The sequence below is a fragment of the Neolamprologus multifasciatus genome, chromosome 12, assembly GCF_963576455.1.
Source record: "Neolamprologus multifasciatus chromosome 12, fNeoMul1.2, whole genome shotgun sequence".
NCBI classification, from domain to species: Eukaryota; Metazoa; Chordata; class Actinopteri; order Cichliformes; family Cichlidae; genus Neolamprologus; species Neolamprologus multifasciatus.
The window spans coordinates 26,480,716-26,501,515 of record NC_140450.1 but is presented as its reverse complement, the minus strand read 5'-3'; the positions used below and the strand labels follow the sequence as shown (position 1 = coordinate 26,501,515).

The 20,800-nt window shown below is 41.6% G+C and overlaps 1 protein-coding gene across 4 annotated transcripts in view; it reads left to right on the top strand.

Annotated features, from left to right (window-relative positions):
* rimbp2b (RIMS binding protein 2b) overlaps window positions 1-20,800 on the top strand; it is a 108,381-nt gene that overhangs the window by 45,580 nt on the left and 42,001 nt on the right. For all 4 annotated transcript variants that reach the window (XM_085179160.1, XM_085179156.1, XM_085179157.1 and 1 more), the window contains 2 exons: window positions 12,556-12,639; window positions 19,535-19,624. In XM_085179160.1, the coding sequence (XP_085035286.1) occupies window positions 12,556-12,639; window positions 19,535-19,624 (174 nt within the window). The remainder of the gene's footprint in view (window positions 1-12,555; window positions 12,640-19,534; window positions 19,625-20,800) is intronic.

Here is a 20,800-nt window from a genome sequence, read left to right as displayed (position 1 = left end):
CAAACAAAAGGGGATGAGCCATCCGAGCCCGTGCTGGTCAGCACGGGGTGTTGTTCAAAGTCTGCTGCCCTAATGCTGTGATTCACAGTATCACAACAGCATCCACACAGTGTTACTGCAGTCTGATAACGCAGAGCACATGTCGTAATCCAGTGGGTGGAAGAGGGAGGCCCTGTGGCCCTGTGACTCCTTGGTCATTTCAGCACATAAAATTATTAGACATAATTGTCACCACTGATGATAAACGCTCCTATTTGTGCGCAGGTTTTAGATCTGAAGGATCACATACCTTGTAATTATCCATCTAAGTGTACCTTGACATTTCATAGGTCAGTGATTTTGTATTACCAGGGACACTAGGATAACAGTGGATCAGAACAAATAGGACAGCATGTAATATTTTGTGTTATAATCAGCTTATCTGGTTGGGGCCCAAGTGTGCAGACAAACAGGCAGCTTGGTTCGATGTGAATTAATTTGATCATGGCAGGTTTTGCGAGATTCTCGTTCTGTCGGCTTCTGACTGAGAGGGGCGCAGATGTAAGAGCACAGCTCCCCTTAGAAAGGGAGTGAGTGATTCTGACATAGTCATGACAGCATGAAGGAAAGGGCAGTAGCCTCTTTTTACCTCTTTTTATTTTAGACAGAGATAAGGTTTTTTGGTATGTTTGGTGGTGTTGCTCTTGTTTGCCTTTTTATACTTTTGTTGTGGCTAGATCCACTTTATAGCTGTTGAAATTTGTTTCCTGCTTTATTTAAACATAGGTATTTTTTGTTGTTTGTTTTTCCAGCTGCCAATGACCTTTTCCTTTTTCTTTCTTTCTTTCTTTTTTTTTTTTTTTAGATAATAATGGCTAAAATGAATGAAGAGAGCCCTCTGCTGTGGATAATGTGTTAGCTGCGCCTGGAGTTCCCGTGTGCACAGTTGCATGTATTAGTGTGCCTTGATTCATGGTTTATTTGTAGCCTGTGTTTATTCCCCTGCTCAGTTTTCGATGTTGACACTGCCTCCCGAGGCTTTAATGCTTGTCTGGACCTCTCAGCCAACAGTCCATCATGACAGCAGCTAATCTACTTGCACGGTTACTGGCCACTCTAATTTGACTGAGATGACCATGACGCTGTTATTCATTTGCTTATTTATGCATCTTCATCTTGAGCAATGTGTTGGTACAGTTATGGAGTTGCTGAATTACTTTAAAACAATTGTTCCATCCTCTAGCAGCAACATATTGACCTGAAAATGTTTGTAAGTCTTTGCAATAACCAGAAATAGCTATACAAGCATTGTTTGTTGAGTCCTTGTTTTTGAGCATTTAGCGTCTGTGTATCTATGTGACTAAGCCGGCTGTAAGCATTTGCATTGATTCCCATGGATTTCTGCAAAGTCTACTGGAATCTAATAAAAGAGAATAGAATAACAACACACAGCTCTGTCTTTGTAGTGCAGGGTCCCCAAGTCCATATAAAGAAAATACCTTCCTGCTCACAAATCACACTGTATGATGTGTCAGCGCAGTCTTCTCTGTGTAATTTCTCCATGCAATTTATGATAAAAGTCTTTTGTTATATGGAGTTTAATGCTGTGCCATGAGGGATGAAGGTTACCATGTGAACTGAATGACAGTCTGCAGAAATTGTCCAGCAAATCCAGCTGGGTATGAGTAAGCCTCCGTGTCTGAGTGGGCAACAGCAATGGGCATCTAGCGTTTGTTTGGTTGCAGCAGTGCTCATCAGATCATCAGATGTTCTCTGTGGCCTTTAAGTCATCGAGACTGCCTCAGCTGCCAAAACATAAAAAAATAAAACCTGTTTATTTTCCCATAATGCACTAGTCTTTTTTTTTTTTTAAAAGAATGGATTATTAAATCCAGCATGGTCACATGGGAAATGAATAGATATCCGAGCAACTGATAGGACCCTCCATTATCTACGTAGGAGTGTGTTGTGTATGCATGAGTCATTGTTTAGTTTCCATTAAGACAGAAGTCTCATCTGACGTGTTTTTGTTCATGCTGTGGGATTATCAGATTTTGCAGTCTTCTCTCGGAGCCTCTTATACACACAGAGCCTGTTTTTTTTTGTTGTTGGTCAAATTAGCCTCGTGTGCCAGTTACCTCACCTTAACAGATCCTAGTTTATCCTTTTTGTTCCTCTCGCTCGCCTCTCATCTGCACTCTCAATTCATCTTCTTGCCTTTTTCATTCATTATGATTCATTCTCCTGCCTTGCTTGCGTTATTTCACCTTCCACTCTTTGTCTTCCCCGTATTTTGCTTGTTGGTGTTTGTGCGTTAGATATCAGCAGGCAGGTAAGGTAGCGATTGGTGGCTCAGCGAGGTCAGACCCCGGTGAAAGCGGCAGCTTCATTTCTGATTGTCCGGCACACCAAGGCTCGTGTTTCATGGTGGTGAGTTAGAAAAAAAGAGAGATTGGGAAGGAAAGAAAGTGGAATTTAGACCAGCGAACTGTTCCCGACGCTGCTACATAGGTGTTTAATATGCCTGATAGCAGTAGCCTAGCTGAGGTGCCTCAATTCTGTTTTTCATTTTGCCCATATCCCCTCACATTCACATTTATATGTAGGCCTCATTGCCTGTACTCAACAAACATGTACAACGCTGTGTAACAAACATACACAGCGATACACACTTGCAGGTGCCAGATGAGTACAGTATTAGTAGAATGCAAGCATCTGTGCCTGCACACACAGACTTAAGCTGCAGGGGTTATGTAACTTACTCTGTCATTTCAAATGATTTAAAATCACAAGTCCTTGCTGTGCTGGACTAGATTACCGTGTTCTGGGCCAGGAGTAAGTGCAGTATAGTCGTGTACTAAACTAAAGTAAAAGTTGTGTTTGCGTATCGGGTAACAGAGGGGAATCCTCTGTTAAAGACCTCGACATTCCTCCTGCTTCCTTGATGGCCTGTCTTTTGGCTGCAGCTCGGTTTGTCTGGGAAAAAACAAAAACAAAAAACGTGTCATAACATAACTTGCAATGACTGAGATTTAATGCCTGTGCACCACCTCATAAGTTAAAGATAATGGCTTTGCTGTGATTTCCGCTTTGTTTAAAGTGATCACTACATGCGGAAGATTATCTCATTGTGGATGTTAGATGCCCAGCTGTCAGCTGCATGTACGGTGCCATCCTCTGTCACTCGTGCCTCTTCCTAAAAACAAGCTTGGGGAGCACCAGTGGACTTGGATTAAAACCGGGAAGTTGTTTTTTGATGTCGGTGTGTCCGACTATGGACTGTGGACACAATGTGGACATACAAAGCAGATGTGTTGCTGCACAGACATCCCTGGGAATTTTCTTAGATGGAACCAAACCTTGCCACTTTTTCTCACCTCACACGAGTGCACTAAAATGTTTGGTAGATACATGACCTGGGAGCACATGGGACTTGTATTTACTTATTAAAATTTGACTAAATCAGCACACTGTGCTCAGATTTCAAGGGTAACCCTTCTAGCATGCAATTTGCCAGGTGCACTACTGAGATGCTGCAAGTGGAGCTTGTGCTCTAAGGTTTCTGTTCCAGGAGCACATTTACGTACACACAGACTCCTCCAACAGTAAGTGTTTCGGGGCGTACTCAAACAAGGACATTTCATAATCAAAGGGTACACTGCAAACCTCATGGTTAGGGATAAGTTTAAGTCGATTTTCACCCCTTTTACATATCATTAGTCAACACAAGGCAAGGCATGAAAGGGAAAACGAGAGAGGGAAAAAGAGAAAGTAATGAGGTTACCTCTGCTCACTAGAGATTATACGCAGAGCTTTCCCAGTTCCGAAGATCAGAAGACGAAACACAGAGAACAAGATGGGGGAAGCCTCCTGTGTTAATTAGTCATTTCAGGAATAATACGGTAGCATGTGAGCCTTATTTTGTGGAGATGTTGCTGTGCAGTGCAGTGGAGTGGAGTCAGCAGCAAAAGAAATGAAATAGTTATAGTATATAAGCCACATGCTGCGGTTGTGTCGGCCCGGGGGGAACTCTTCATGGTGCTGAGCACAGACTGCTGTATTCAGGGCTGGCAGTAGAGACTGTACTAAATGCTAATGAGAGCATGTGGAGGTGCTCTTAATATACATTTCTAATATCAACAGTGAAACATTTCTAATGTTTACTGTCCTATTTGCTAATTAGCATTAATATAGCAGTTTTATTACTATTGTTATAATGTTGTTATAATCTGATGTAATAGAAACAGGCGCTGCCGTGATGCATTCACAGTCAGTAGACCTAATTTAAATGAAGGAAGGAAACATGAAGGTCTTTTTCACATTTCATCACAGTCCATTTATGAGACCTTGTGATCGCAGAAGACTTTAGGCTTTGCTGGCTGGGAACATTGAATACTGTACAAATTTCTGTGATAATCCATAATATATGCTTGAAAATTGTATGGATTAACCTTAAAGTTGGTGAGAGTAGACGAAAAAACAGAAGATCAATATTGTACATTCTCTGGGTATCACAAACCATCCAGTACAACGTGTCTAAAAGCCATGCAGTGTATCATAGAAGTAAATCGAATGTAATTTAATATAATCAAGATATGCGTGTAATGATTAACTTCAGTCCTGGTTACTGTGCCACTGATTTGTTTTTGTTTTCCCCCTTTAAATTAGTTGAAGTTAACAAAAAATGCACACAAGCTGCACATACCTACAGTGGAAGGGTGTGACTTTGTCAAACTAAAAGATGATCACATCTGAGAAGCTGGACAGTTGTGGCTGATTAATTTTCTATTGATTTGCTTTATCAGTCATACTTAAGTTCACTTTATACACAGCTGTCTTACATTGAGGTTGAGGACTGCACTTTCATTATTTTCTTTTTCAGCCATTCTGTTGTAGATTTGCCGCTCTGCTTGTGATCATTGTTGTGTTGCATGACCCAGTTTAAACCAAACTTTAGATCAGGGGTCCTCAATCCCAGTCCACGAGGGCTGGTGTCCCTGCAGGTTTTAGATCTGTCCTTGATCCATCACAGCTGATTTAAATGGATAAATGACCTCCTCAACATGTCTTGAAGTTGTCCAGAGGCCTGGGAATGAACTAATAATGTGATTCAGGTGTGTTGACCCAGGGTGAGATCTAAAACCTGCAGGGACACCGGCTCTCGTGGACTGGGATTGGGGACCCCTGCTTTAGATGATACGCTGTGTAATTTTTAAACACACAGCATATCAGCACATATTAGGGTTGACCGATTGGACGAATATATTGACTATCAATCATTTTTACAAGGGCGATTCATTTAATTATTTGCCCATGAGTAAGTTTGCTAATAATGATGGAGCTAATAGAAGCAGTCAACAGAAAAAAACAAAACACAAAATAGCGCTGTTTTAACAGCACCCTCTTTCATCTGCAAGCAAATGCACCCTCCTCTGAGTGCGCCCAAAATGCTTGTTGATGGAGCTGCAGAAGCTGGTGATAGCCTAGCATACTCACTGGTGGACACGTACATGCTCGTGCAAGTTAGTCGTGTTTGGGTACTTTGCCCGCACTATATGTCTGGACAAGCAGCACACTGCTTTGGTTACATCCTTAGGCTTACCTCTTTTCATCTGGTTTAAAGCCAAACTGTATATGCGCCCTCTAGGCGCAATCTTTGAGAAATACAATATCACTTTTCACTGTTATGCTGACCATATACAGATCTACTTTGAACTAGCTGATGATCCTGCTCTGTCTTTGCACTGCTTTCAAGAGTGCATGTGTGAGGTCAAAGAATGGCTCTTAGGAAACTCTCTTATCTTAAATGATAAGAAAAATGAAATCGTGATATTTGATAGCAATATTTCTCGTGGACAACTTTGTGATGCCTTTGGTTCCCTTGCCATCTCCCTCTCTGACACTGTTAGCAATTTGGGCGTGTTGCTGGATAGCTCTTTTAAATTTGATAAACAAGTGTCTGCTGTAGTTAGATCTAGTTTCTACCAACCGCGTCTCATTTCTAAGGCTAGGCATTATGTTACGCATAACGACCTGGAAAAGCTTGTTCAAGCCTTTGTGACCTCTAGGCTGGATTACTGCAACTCCCTTTATTTTGGTCTTTATTCTGCCCCTCTTCATAGACTGCAAACTGTTCAAAATGCGGCGGCATGCCTTCTGACCGGAACTGGGAGGTTTGCCTCTATTACCCCTGTTCTAGCTGACCTGCACTGGCTACCCATTAAATACCACATCCAATTTAAAATACTGCTGCTTACTTTTAAAATTATCAACAACACAACCCCAAGTTACCTTAGACTGTACATTCCCGCTACTCAGTTATTCCTGGTACAGCCAAGATCTCGACTGAAGTCTAGAGGTGACCGTGCGTTTGCCTTGGCTGCACCTGATTTATGGAATAACCTTCTTATTGCTATCCGTGTGTCTGATTCTATCCAATCATCTAAATCACAGTTAAAAACCTATTTATTTAACCTTGCCTTTCCTGCTCGTTAATGCCTGTATCAGATCCCTAGACTTACTCTGTTTTACCTTTTATACATATCTTTTATGGCTTTGTGCTTTTAACATGTTTTACTTGATATGCATTTTATGCTATTCCTGTGTATTAGTGACACTGACCTGTTGGCATATGTGGTACTTTGTTATGGTCCTATAATATAATATTTATAATATTTATGTCTTATTTTCTGTCTTTTATGTGAAGCACTTCGGTATCCCGTTGGTTTTTAAATGTGCTCTATTAATAAAGTGGTGTATTGTATTGTATAAATCCCAAATTGGTGACTTTATATTTTTTTAGTGCTGTCAGGGTTAACGCGCCGTCATCACGACTAACGTGATTAATAATTAACCCATCTGGAGCGCAGACTGAGTCAAAATCCCTGAAATGTCTCTGTCAAAACATTTCGCGCAGTTTGTCCAAAGTTTGTTCATTCTCTGCTCCAGATGGGTTGCGTTAATCCTGATGACCACGTTAACGCCGACAGCCCTAATTTTGGGGGGAAATTACTTCGTCCATGTTTGGACTTCTTCTGTGTTGTAAACGCGTCACCTTTCCAAACAAGCCACACATCGTCAGTGTTTATCTAATTGTACTGTCATGAACTTTGGAATTTAACATGCTAACTGAGGCCTTTAGAGTCAGAGATATAGCTCTTGGGTTGTTGCGGTTTCTCTGGGGATTGCTCGATCTGACCTTGGGGTGAATTTGCAGGGACGTCCGCTCCTGGGAAGACCAGCAACTGACTTAAATGTTTTACACCAGTGAATGATCTTGCTTCCTGTAGCCTGATGACATTCAAACTGTTTTCCCTTATAATCCTTTACACACTGTTGGGCTTCTTTCCTCTTTGGCATTATGTTTACACACACCTGAATGCTCCAGACCAGCAAGCTGCCAAAACCTCTGTTTTTATAGAGGTGCTGATCATCAGTTACTCAACTGTATTTGATTATCAGCACCTGGCTGCTACCTATCCTCTTAATTCCTACGGAAGCAGTAATGGTGTACTTAGTTTTTTACCCACTGCTTCTGCACTATGGCTTAATTTTTGTTATGCATGTTTTAAATTCATCTGAGGTTGTATTACCTGATTTTGTATGCAAAAACCTTAAAATTTGAATTGTAGTATATCCGACACACGTAGAGTAGTGAATGCACCTCTTTTGTGCATGCATTTGCATTAGTGCCACTGAGGCACAAATGCTAGACACAGCCTAAGGGAATGGTCTTTCTCATCTATCTTCATCTGCTGTGCAGTAAACGCCTCTTCACTTATACAGGAGCTCATTACTCACAGTGGCAGCCATTTGAATCTTTTATCAGAGGGATTTTTAATTGAACACTGGCAAATGTGCTCCAAACAAATGGGCTTCAGCGAGCCTGCGAGCTGTGTGTTTGTATGCGTGCGAGTGAAATATTCATCGGGTGAGTTTGCGCAACGCCGTAGCCGTCTGGTTCTGCAAAGTGTACACATTAGCTACCAGCCCACATGGGAGATGGCGAGCTGTCTGTAGAAACGGTGTGTGATTCACTCACAGGGAATCATTTCTAGAGTGTAAAAGAAGTCGTAGAAGAACTCTGGAGTTTTAGGGCCTTAAAATCCCGGAAAAACACCCGCAGCTCAAACTTAAAAACAAACTGATAACAGACTCATACACAGCCATACTTTTATTTTAGTTCCTATCTTCTCCTTATTCAGGACTTAATCATGAACTCGATGCTTGAAATGGGGTTCATCTTCCATTTCTTTCCATTCACACGGCTGCTAAATCGTTTGAAATCCTGGGTGCACGCTTGCGTGTTGACTTCAGCTATTGCACCCACCATCACGGATAAGTGGTCAAAGATTTAACCAGTAATCTGATGCTTTCCTCGGGTGAAATGCCACAAGGTTATGGGTTACAAAAGGGTCAGAGCTTGTTCATCCTCCTCCTCATCTTGTTCTCTGACCCTGTTGCTCACTGTCTTATTAAATAGAGTCAGAACGACAGCAGGTCAGGAGGGCAGCAGTAACAAAAATGCCTTCAATGGATATATTCAAGCTCAAAGCAGCCTGTGAGCTTTGCTATGATGAAGCAAACATTCGTGCATTCTCACATTTTAGTCTCGCTCAGAGGCGTGTGATGCTGCCCGTGTTTGTGCGTGAGTGTGTGATATAGAGCTATGATAATTTTGTATGTTCTGATTAGTTTTTATTTTATTTCAAATTGACTTTTTGTTTTTAATTCAGTTTAGGTTTAATTTAGTTTTCATTAGTTTCAGTGTTACCTTTAGTCTTTCTGGTTACTAATCTATGGCGAGGATATGTGAGAGGCAAGATTTAGGAAAATAAGCACAGGTACTACAATAAAAACACACAACCCTTTACAAACTATTGACTCAAACACGCCTACCAATGCCTCATTATTCAAGGTAAATTTTTCACTTAAACAACAGATGCTGCTTTATTTTCTCCCTTTCTTTCTTACAAGGATAGTTTTTATTTTATTTTTTAGTTAAGTAAAATGTTTTGCCACATCTTATTTTGGTGTTTAGCTTATTTTAGTTAACGATAACGACCTCGGTGTGGTCGCACACATCCAATCACAGCAGCAATGTTCCTCCTTCAAAGCTCAGTGATCTGGTAAACAGAGGATCTGGGTGATGACATAAAGCTGGCGTGCATTTTGGACCGTAAGAGTAGCTATGCATTACCCTGATATCCAGTAAAAAATACTGTGGGTACTCTCGTGACTATAGAAGGCATCCAAGCTTCCCAGCTAAGGTCGCCATGGTGTTGGACTGAAGGCACACAAATGAGACTAAACACACCGGCAGCCTTGATAGGGATATCCTGTTTCTCTCTGTGCGCCCCTACTGAGAAGAGAGCGGAGACGAGTTCTCTGAACAACACTGTTAGTCTGAGTAATTGACTGCGCCAGACTTAAGTCATGTTTTGGCTCAAATTGCACATTGTGAAGAAAGTTGAATTTCTTTTCACTGTAATTCCAACTAATGCACTGTTCGGCTCTCAGCCTAATGGAAACACAACAAGCACTCGGATCATTTGGAGAAAATATTAGGCATAAGTTGAAAACATGTTCAACCTTTTATTTCCCCGATCAAACAGGGGATGCAGTCTACCATACAGGTATACAGTATTTAATTGCAATAATTGGGGCTGACTTTCAGTGCAAGTCTTAGTGCCAGATCACAGCAGTGGCTTTTTCCAAGAAAACCCTTAAGCTGTAGTAATGGATCAAATAAAGTCTCCTTATTTCTTAGTAAACGTGAGTATGTCAGAAAATTCATATGGGGAAAAAAAGGATAAAGCATGAACAGAAAGTTGCCGTTTCCCTAGAGGTTGATCTGGATTTCCTACATATTGTCACGTCTGTTTTGTCTTAGTTAAACCAGCACTCACAATAGCAGGGCCGTCTAAACGGAACATGGCCGTAAGTAATGTTACCAATTACACCTGTGTTTATCCTGCGAAGGAAGGTCAGCAACGCCGCTCTGCAGACGGGCTGTGCTGTGCATGCTGTGGTGTGTTTAGGGGTCCGCTGAGACCCTGAAGCACAACACAGCACTCATTATAGTTATTAGTTACACCTGTTCTGATTCTGCTATGGTACGCAGAAGCTTCTGCTGTAAAGCTGGTCAATAGACTCAACAATTACCAATATTTAAAAAAATAGGAAAAATATAATGGCTTATAGATTCACAGTCTGCTTTAGCTCCTGCCTGTCTCAAAGACAGGTTTCATTGCTGTACCATTAATGATTTCTTTTGACACTTAAGCGCATATCAATAAACACCTGGTTTGATGACCTTCTGGGTTTTTCCAAGGGTTGCTTCCACGTCTAACCCACAGCTGCTCATTTTGTTCTATAGGGAGACCTGAAGTATGACAGAACCACCTTAGTTCAGAAAAGAGCTGGAATAAATAGCTTGCTTGCTGTCTTGTTGATCCTGGTCAGGATAGTCTTAGGAGCTTAAAAAGAAAGTGGCTGGACTTCTTTAAGTTTAAGGCATTTCACCTCTTATCCAAGAGGCTTCTTCTTTGTAGCTCTAAAATCAAACGGTGGAGAGTCCCAGGTATTTAAACCTTAGACGGGTTGTCCCTCGCATCAGGTGAACTCAGTACTTCACATCACAGGGTGAGGCAAAGTCTCACAGTGGTTTCATCCAAAACCTCTGGTAGTAATGACCCAAGCACATAGTTAACAGTGGGTCAATGACCACATGTTTGAGGGACAACCCCCACTAGGGTTAAAATACCTCAGACTCTTCACCTTTATGTTTTAGATCTGAATAAGCCTCGTGGATTGATGGGGAATTTAGTCGCTTTCATTTTAAGCTGATAGGAGTTGTTTTCTTGGTATTTCACTCCATCATTAGATAAAACCACTTCAAGCCTTTACATTAAACATTTCCCCACATTTTCAAAATCTTCATTCCATATTTAGCGATGAGGCGAACAAAGTCCCGTCACAGATCGTTAACTTATGTGTGTTGAACAGGGTTTTAATAGTTTTGCAATTTTCATTAGTTTTTATTTTTATTTAGTTTTGGCTTCAGATTTTCAATTTTATATCAGTTTTAATTAGTTTTTACCAATTGTTTGCTAGTTTAGTTTAGTTTTTATTTTTTTGAAAATCCTTAGTTTCAGTTTAGTTTTGATTAGTTTCAGTTATAGTTTTAGTTGTGTTTGCAATAATTAAGTGTAACAAAATCCCAGTTTCATCATATCAGTCATTCTCTTCTGCTTATCCTTGGGTATGTTGCTATTCCAGCTACCATACCCTGCACCCTGGACAGGTCGCCTGTCTGTCGCAGGGCTAACACGCAGAGACAGACAACTCACATTCCCACCTATGGGTTCTTTAAATAAATAAATAAATAAAGGCAGATGAACAACCATTGATACCAGGCAACTATAAAATGTATATCTTGGCCCCAATGGGACTATTAACTCTTGCAGCACCGGGTGTTCGTAATTTTGGTTCAAGTGAATTGATAAACTTTTTGAAGGTAATTGACTCACACAGTTGTGTAGACATCCCAGTCCTGTTGTCTCGGGATGCATCACGCTGCCTTGCCTGGGGTTAGCTTCTGTTTTCTGGGGATGAGGGTTGAGTGTGCTCCCTTACCTTCTCAAGGTAAGCTAGGTTAGCCTTCTTGTGTGAGCTTTTCAAGTGCACTTTAAGGTTTGTGGGATTTTTTCCCCTTTAGAAATGTCCCTCATAATTTGTCTATTTCCACTACAAGACACTTGCTTTATCCAAAACACAGTCATATTCAAAGTAATCCCAAATTGGACTCTGGCTCCCGACTTTTCCTGACATGATTCGCGCGTGGACAACACAGACGACTCGACTAACGTACTTGCAACCTGCTGGCATAATTAGACAGCAAGAAAAAAATCTGTAAACTAAACTTCATTTTCACCCTTGACTATTGTATGACACGCACATATCAATGAAAACTAAACACATTTTTGCTATAAATTCAGTTAATTTTAGTTAGTTTTGTGAACACTCATTATAGTTTTAGTTAGTTTTCCTTTTTTTGTTTTTATTTTTATTTCCGTTAACGAAAATGTTTTTTCACTTCTAGTTTTCGTTATTTCGTTAGTTTTCGTTATCGATAATAACCTTGGTGTTGAATATGACACGTAAAATCAAATACAAATGGCGACCCAAGCATCGCCATTGAGAGCTATGTAAGAAGGTCTAACCCCGCTTTTATTTGCAGAAGTTTTAAGCAGATTTTGGTTTGATCTTTTTCACGATAGTATTCATTAGGGGCCAAACTCCCTCTATCCACGTTTTTTGACCCTCTCATTTCAAAGCATTTCAGCCCTTTTCCCTGACATTGAAACATTTGTAATCTCTAGCAGATAATCTCTGCAAATCTCACCCATGTACAATTCATATACACACAAACCCCCGACACATGCACTCGCACACCTAAATGCTGAAAAGCCTCAGCTCAGTCTCTTCCTGTTTAGTTTCACTGAGTCCTCTCAGGAAGCTTCTGTTCCTGACAAACCAAGCAGCTGTCCTCTGCTTTTTTCCCCATCTCCCCAGGAGACTGAGATCAGCACCAGAAGAAAAGAGTGTGAAGCGCTTGATGCAGAGGTGAAGAAAAAGAATCAAACATGTCAGACTTTGGTAAGTGCCCCACGAATATACTTTGGCCTCTGAATGAAAAGGATGGAGGCTAAAATTGATTTGTACCCTGAGAGCTTTGCCTTCTATCATCACACACAAGCCTCCCTTGAGAAAACGAGTGGCAGTGATAGCATGGTTCCCTGGCAGTGACTGAAATGAAAAAAAAAATTGGAACAATTAATTGCAGGGTGCAGTATCTGTGGGTTGGGTTTTGTTGGCATGGGGACCACATTTGAGAATGAGCGATGCACATTGCTGTAGTAATTACTTGTGAGTGATCGTGCACAAACCGAAGAAATGCTGCGCATCTTGTGCAGTAGTATCTTCACGCTGTGGCTTTATTGGCTTCTTTTGTATACGCAGTCGCTCGGTACAACATAGCTGTGATGTAAATGAACAGAGGTACACAGCTCTGTGTGTGTGTGGTCACAACTGCGAAAGGTCAGAGATGTGTTACACAACTCTTTTTCACTTGGTGGTTCTTTAAGGACATTTTCTCATAATGCCCCAGAAATGTCACTCTGCTTCCCGCTGGAGTGGCCTTGACTCAGGACAAAAGGTAAAGAGAAGAAAAAGGGAAACAGACGGGCCCTGCTGATTAGTAAAAAACCAAACAAACGAAAAAACTACACATTTAATCTTATTATACTGGATTCATCTTATTTTAATCTCATGATACGACAGAATAAGTCAGTTTTGTTGGTTAGTAGGAGTTATATAGAGAGGCTTTCTATTAAAACAAACACAGTGTACCTTTACTTTAGCAATGCTGGCATTCGAATGTGGTGCTGATGTCTTAAATTAAGTCTCGAAGGTTAAATTTATTTAATTTTTTTCTGTTAAGAGCCACTCTGTTGGAGAAAAGTGAGTCGAATTCTTCTGACTGTGTGCAGTGTTGGAGGGTGAGGCAGATCACACGAGACAGCGTTTTTAATTTTACTGTTTGGTGGTGTTAGGAGGGGTGGGAGTGGTGGGATTTGCCATTGAGGCCAGGCTAAATGCCAAATGTGATAAAATAACCAGTGACCAGCAAAGGCAATAATTACCCTGCTATATTTTATTTATTTAACTGGAGAAACATTCTGTACCTGAGACATGAGGAGTTCTCACGGCTTCTCGCAGCAAGGACATGTAGACGAGTTGATGGTACCAAGCCAGAGTGACTAATCAGTTTGTTTCACAGTGTGCCAAAGCTGGAGATGTTTCTGTCCAAAGTTGAGTTTGAGAGAGAGCAAAGTTTTTCTGCTATGATGTTCCAGTGGTTAAAGTTGGTTACCCACGCACTCGGAGGCAAAATGCTTTAGAGTATGTGTGATAGTGAGAGTAGATAAAGCATTATTCTTCCGCTCTGTAGTTTGAGAGCTGGGGGAAAAAAAACTGTAGACATCAAAGCCTCTTTATAAAAGTTTGGCACCACAATAAAAGTATACGTGTTTGAAAGAGAGTAGTAAAAGACTAGTGCAGATGGCCTGAAATTGAATTTTTTCTCTATGAAAGGTAGGAGCTCGAGGGACTCGGCAGTAATTTAAATGGCACTGTCTGGTCCTGGACCATTTGAATTCATTTTGTCATACCCCCGAGCCCCCCCCCCACCATAGACGATCTGTCTTTGTGTGTGGCTTTCTGCCCTAAATAAACACTGCATTAGGACAGTTTTCTTTGCTGCCCTCCTCTCGCCGTCCCTGCCCACAGCAGCACTTCCCTCCTCGCCCATTATTAGCCTGCTGAGTCCAGGGGAAGCTACCCAAAGGACAAACTGTCCCCAAATGGCGAGCAGAAATGGCAGGCTGGTCTCCACAGACTGCGGTACAGCTCTCGTCTCCCCCTGCTCCACCAAGCTTCGAGAACAGCGACGCAAACAGAGACAAGACCAGGGAATTTTTTTGTGAGGGGATGGCGAGTTGACAGTAATGTCACTTCCTGTTTGGTCTAAACCAACTCCCTCTCTCCTCTGTTTCCTCTACATCTCATGTTAAAAAGAAGTGCAAACGTGCACGATTACCTGCGCAAATTTTTAACAGTGTCAATAGGAATACACACTGATACTTCTTTTTTTTTTTTTTGACCCAGTGTTGAAATTGCACATTTTCATTAATGTCCCCCCTCATTGTGAGTTCAGCGGCCGTGTATATAAACACATCGTCTCACTGAGTGTGTGAGTGACAGTAAACACTGTCACAGCCATCTGGCACCTCTACTTTCCTGGGTATCGGGTGTACAGCTAAAGACCATCAGCAGAGCGTGCCTCCGTGAGCATTTAAAGCCTGTTACCATGGCGACAAGCATTAGCTGTATCAGCGTTGCTCGAATATGCGTCCGCGATAATCGAAGATCAGTGCTGAGGGAGACGGCGGGCAGGCTCGATAAGTCCAGGGTCTTTACAGCAGTGCCGAAATTTATCTCCAGGGCATCTTTGTGGTTAGCTTTGTTATCATTAAGGAGCAGTTTGTAAACACAAACACCTTCTGTTAAAGGTGCGATTGGCATCTCATGTTGCCTTGGACACATGGCACGCACTCTAGGTGTCCAAAATTAATTTGAAGATAGACTATGTTTCTTCTCTTTTTTGTATAGTACAGAAAGTGGCTCATTTTGCTTTTTGCGTCGTGTCCGTGGAATCCTGGTGTGTTAAAGTGTTGTAGAGATTCAAGTGTAAGGGGGAAAAAGGAAAAGTCTAACTGTGAAGCTGACCAACTGTTTAAAGTCGGTCATCTTCACAGTTCTACACCGCACATTTCTGACACTACAGTATAATTGAGTTTATTTATACAACTCAATACCTACTGCCACCTCCTAATAATATTAGAGATTACAGAAGTCATGAGGAACCAGTCTTCAGTTAGGAGAAGTATATGCTTTCTCCTTTTGCTGGACATCTAGACAGCTGGCAATTACCTATTCTGAACGAGAGGAATAAGATGCTTTCATCCACATCGAACAGAGGCCGCTGAATATAGAGTTAGTGGGTGAAATGTTTGCATTGCTTGCGAGTTAAATGGCAGAGTTGATTCATCTGTCAGCCTTGTCAAAACGTAACACGTTGCTGCGACACACGAAGCTGAGTCAGAGCATGTCTGGACCAAATGCACATTTGGAGTAGGAGTAGCCGGGTATTCTGCCCCCAAGGCCTAATTATATTTTTCCACTGCTTATCATTCATGAAACTGTCCTAGCTCTCCTATCCAGATCAAATAGAATGCATTCATTCATTTTTCCCCCACTTATTGCTGTGGTCCGGTGTGGCAGTCGCTTTTCCTATAATTCAGTCTCTTTGTTCTCTGTCTGTTTTTTGTAATACCTCCTTTCAGTTAAACTTGCTGTTCTTTGTGTGCGTGTCTGTGTTGGTGTGCAAGAAAATCTCATCTCAGCAGAAATCTCAGGTTTTCAGCTGAATAACGCCGAGGACGGCTCAGTATAGGCCACGCTGTTTTCTGCATTGAAATGCTTCCACGGCTTGGCTCACGGGCTCTCCGTAAAAATGCATCTTGCCAAGGGATTATGACGTGCGCTGATCTGTTTAAAGCATTAACACGTCAACAATATAGAACAAAGTCACAGCTGATTCTCTGTGTTTGACACAATTTGGTTTGCATCGTTATGCGTGTGTTGTCACGTCCAAATCCCCCCCTCCCCCCCCCCACCACCACCAAAAAAAAAAGGATTTTAAATGAGGGTGGCAGTCATATTGAAATGCTTAAATCAACAACAAACCAGGATGTCTAAAGTGCTTCAGTATATTGTTCTTTCAGCGTATGCACGGCAAAATGTCAGCTTTTGCTTCTTTTTCTGTAGCTGTTTGTCCTTCAGCGGGAACACCTGGAGGCTCAGCCAGCCCATATTAACACCGAATTGAAGGATCAATGGATATGAATAGGATTGCCAATGCAATCTACTGCTTGTTCGGGAAGCATTAAAATTGACTGGACACAATCGATGCAAGTGGAATCTTTTTTTTGTGACATAAATGAATGAAAAAGCAGCAAAGCTCACTCTCAACTCTCGTACTGTCTTCAGGCTGTTGTTTACTCTGCTTTTCCTTGACAGTGTTTTCTCTTCTATGGTCTTACATATGTGACTTTAATTTATACTGTGTATCAGATGTCACCCTAGTATTGTCATAAGTAGGTGTAGAGAGTAGTAGCAGTTAGAGGCAGGGGTCCAACAATGTGACACTTAACCTATGATATAATATTTTTGCACTTTTAAACATTTTGTGACATGCTGAGTATTGCAGTAGCATATATTGCGATATATCTTTTTTCAGTGTGTCACAAGTTGATGCACTCCTTTCTGCTGTACTCAAACTTTCCCCAGCTTTATGTTTAACTTCTCTGTAGCCTGGGTATGGCGGCGTCTATGAAAAGATATCACAATGCTGTCACATGGACTCCAAACCCTTGTTTTCTACAACAACTATGTGGATTCAGGTCTTTGTAAATAAACTGGGTGATGGATTGTGTCATTTTCTTAGCTCCCTTTGAATCGAGAGGTAGCTTTGTCAAGATAAATGCGCCCACTGTTGGCTGCTTTTTCAGTTGAGCTTATTTAATATTTGCTGTTTTCAGAATGGCGGCACGTGAGATGAGCCTTCATGTTCGTAGTAGTCCCAGAATATTTTACTTTCATATAGCACTCCCTGGGCCAGCACAGTGGCGTGGTGGTTACCTCACCGTGATATGGGCCTAGGTTAAATGGTAAATGGACTTGTTCTTATATAGCGCTTTTCTACTCTGTCTGAGCACTCAAAGCGCTTTATACAACTAATTCATTCACCCAATCACACCAGCACTTTTTTCTGACCTAAGTGCTAAGTAGTCTACCATTCATACACATTCACACTCCGATGGTTGCATCGGAGAGCAACGCGGGGTTAGTATCTTGCCCAAGGATATTTGGCATGCAGACTGGAGCAGCCTGGGATCGAACCACCGACCTTCTGGTTAGTGGCTGACCTGCTCTGCCACCTGAGCTACAGCCACCCTCGAATTGAATTCATCATCTGGAAAGGGCCTTTCTGTGTGGAGTTTGCATGTTCTCCCCATGTCTGCGTGGGTTCTCTCCGGCTTCCTCCCACCAAACTCCAAACACAGTTAGTGCGGTTAGTGGGATTAGCTTAACTGGTGATTCTAAATTGCCCATATGTGTGAATGTGAGTGTGAAAGGGTGTCTGCGCGGCAGCTAAGATGACCCTGAAGAAGAGGGATGGATGACTATCCTTGCAAATCCCATGTGCTATATCCATCTGCTTTGTCCCATACTTCCGAAAAAAAAAATCCAAGACACGTTTGATATAAATGCACATTGTGCTTTTTGGATTCTTTCCACGATATCTTAATCTTAATTGGAACAATTTCCACTCTCACACTAAATATCAAATATGCTGATGTCATTTAAAACAAAAAAACAACAACAGCATCGTGTGGCGAACTGAAAAAGAATAGATTTTATTATTCCAGTACTAAAAAGTTCCATTTGTTTTTATTTTATATAGTAAGATATAGATATTTGCTCTCCATGTATTGATATTATATGATCTACAAAATATGGCAATACTGTGCTGTAGCATAAAAGCTAAAAGGCTGTAGAGCTTCCCTGTTTCCCTGGCTCGAAGTGAAGAAATTTTAATTAAATTTAATTAAATTTTTTTAAAAAAGGGAATAAACAAGCACGGTGGCACGGTGGTCAGCACTGTTGCCGCACAGCAAGAAGGTCCTGAGTTCAATTCCACCATCAGGCCGGGGTCTTTCTGTGTGGAGTTTGCATGTTCTCCCCGTGTTTACCCTCCGGGTACTCCGGCTTCCTCCCACCGTCCAAAGACATGCAGCTTGTGGGGACAGGTTAATTGGATAATCTAAATTGCCACTAGGTGTGAATGTGAGTGCGAATGGTTGTCAGTCTCTATGTGTTGGCCCTGCGACAGATTGGCGACCTGTTCAGGGTGTACCCTGCCTCCCGCCATCTATGACAGCTGGGATAGGCTCCAGCGACCCTGAAAAGGATAAGCGGAAGCGAATGGATGGATGGATGGGAATAAACAAATACAAAAATTAGTTTCGGTGTTGGCTATTGTTATTTTTGCCATTTCTGTATAAGATATAAATAGAAAACCATGTGATCGTGAAAGAAAATGTGTCTCTCTGTGTTTTGGTGTGCATGTAACACAAACGTCACGCAGACTGTGCATTACTGTGCATTAATGTTAGTTTTCCAAGTTTACCTCTTGGGTCATTTTTGTGAAGCATCCTTCATAAGTAAAACATAAAGGAGCAGACTCTCCATCACAGGCCATTAGGATGCACTGTATTTACAGTAAATGCATCATGCATGAGCCATTTAGCTTCTTAGCTCCAGACAAGAAGAACCCTTGGCCTACATGCTGCTGCTGCTGCTGCTGCTATAAATTGCACATCTCAGGGAAGTCTCAAGTTGGCACTGCAAATTGCATTCACGGCACGCCACGCGACTGTTGATTGAATGTAATTAAGTTTTCCTTCTCTCCAATGAAGGGATTTTTTTTTTACTCCCAGCTTGAAGCACTTGGTAGGAAAGATCATTGTGTGTGTGTAGTATTTGAATACATGTTTGCTTCCAAAACGCTCGCAGCAGTGAAAAACAACATTCTCTGAGTTTCTTGTTCTGTTCATTGCTTTGTATCTGAGATGAGGATGAGGATGAGAAACTATTATGACATTCTTATTGTTCTGCTGTAGCAGCTGAAGTGGCAGCTTCTTTTAGCGATGCTTTCTAGAGCGTACAAGAGAAACTCAAGCAGTCTTTTTGGATGAATAATGCATGGGCTATTGCTAACAACATACTGGGCTTGAGTGCTGTGCTGTGGTCTAATCTTTGTGACTTGTGGATTTTAAACAGTTTCCTTTCTGCCTCTTTTGCCTAGGAGAATGAGCTTCAAGACTTCCTCCACGAGAATAAGCACTTGAATCTACAGTTGTTCAGCAACAGCCACAAGGCATCTGACTATGAGGAGGTAAGAGGTGAAAGCTACGTGTAGAAAGCTTGCTGTACATAAGTACACACTAATAGCTGCTAACTTGTCACTGCCTCTTCATCTTGACACAATCTGAAGAGTTTCTGGGTCAAACCATAACACAAACAGATTATATGTCCCTTTTATACTGGATCAATGGAGCCCATTATCAATGAAATCTACAAGACTTACAATCCTACACAGACACTATCCCTTCAGTTTTAGTCCCAAGACTTCAAAGGCATTTGGAGCTGATAACAAAAAGTCCAAGTAGACCAACAAGGAGCCCCAGGCCTCTCTATGAATGGGAAAGCAATTTTGTGAAGCAGCTGACTGGCAGGTATTTACTGTTGGTGCTGAAGAAGGGTGGGATGCTTGTTATTGGTGTCTTATCAGGACATGGGTGGCTCTTGCAGCAGTGATCTCAGCTGTTATCAGACTGACAGATATGAGAGTAGCTCTCTGCAGGGTAGCGCAGATACTAGCCCTGGCTTGCAACCCTGTGTTCTGATGCCTGTTATCTTTGAATGAACTAGGAGGGGCTACTGAGAGAGCCTCCCTCTACCCTTAATAGACTATTGACCTGCTTCTGCTGGATCCAGTGTAGTTGTTCAGTTTGTCTGCATTAGGCGTGGCATCCCCCTCCAGATAGTTTGTGATGTGTGGATGTGGGCCGTTCAGACAGACTCGCTGGGTTCTCTGTGTGTTTTGCTTTGCTGATGTCGCTCGAAACGCCCTCCTTGAGGAATCATTAGTCATTCACTGTCGCCCTGAGGAAGGGACTTTACCACATTACAGCCGCAGGAGCCAGTCATCTCACTTCCACTTAGGGGCCTTTATAAAAAGCTGCCTCTTAAGTACCAATACAAATGATCTGTGGAAGACAAATTATGAGGAATATGTAGTGTTGGAAATAGTCATAACTAGGGATGCACCGATACCACTTTTTTGGAAACGAGTACGAGTACGAGTACTTGCATTTCAGTACTCGCCGATACCGATACCGAGTACTTAATAAAAACATGATTTAAATTTGCAGGTAACAGCTTTAGTCCTATAATTTAACAAAAAACAAACAAACAAGGGACTAGTTTGGAATTAAGAACATTTATTTAAAATGAAAAGCATGTTGTATGCAACATATTACAGAATAAATAATTATAAAAAAACAAAATT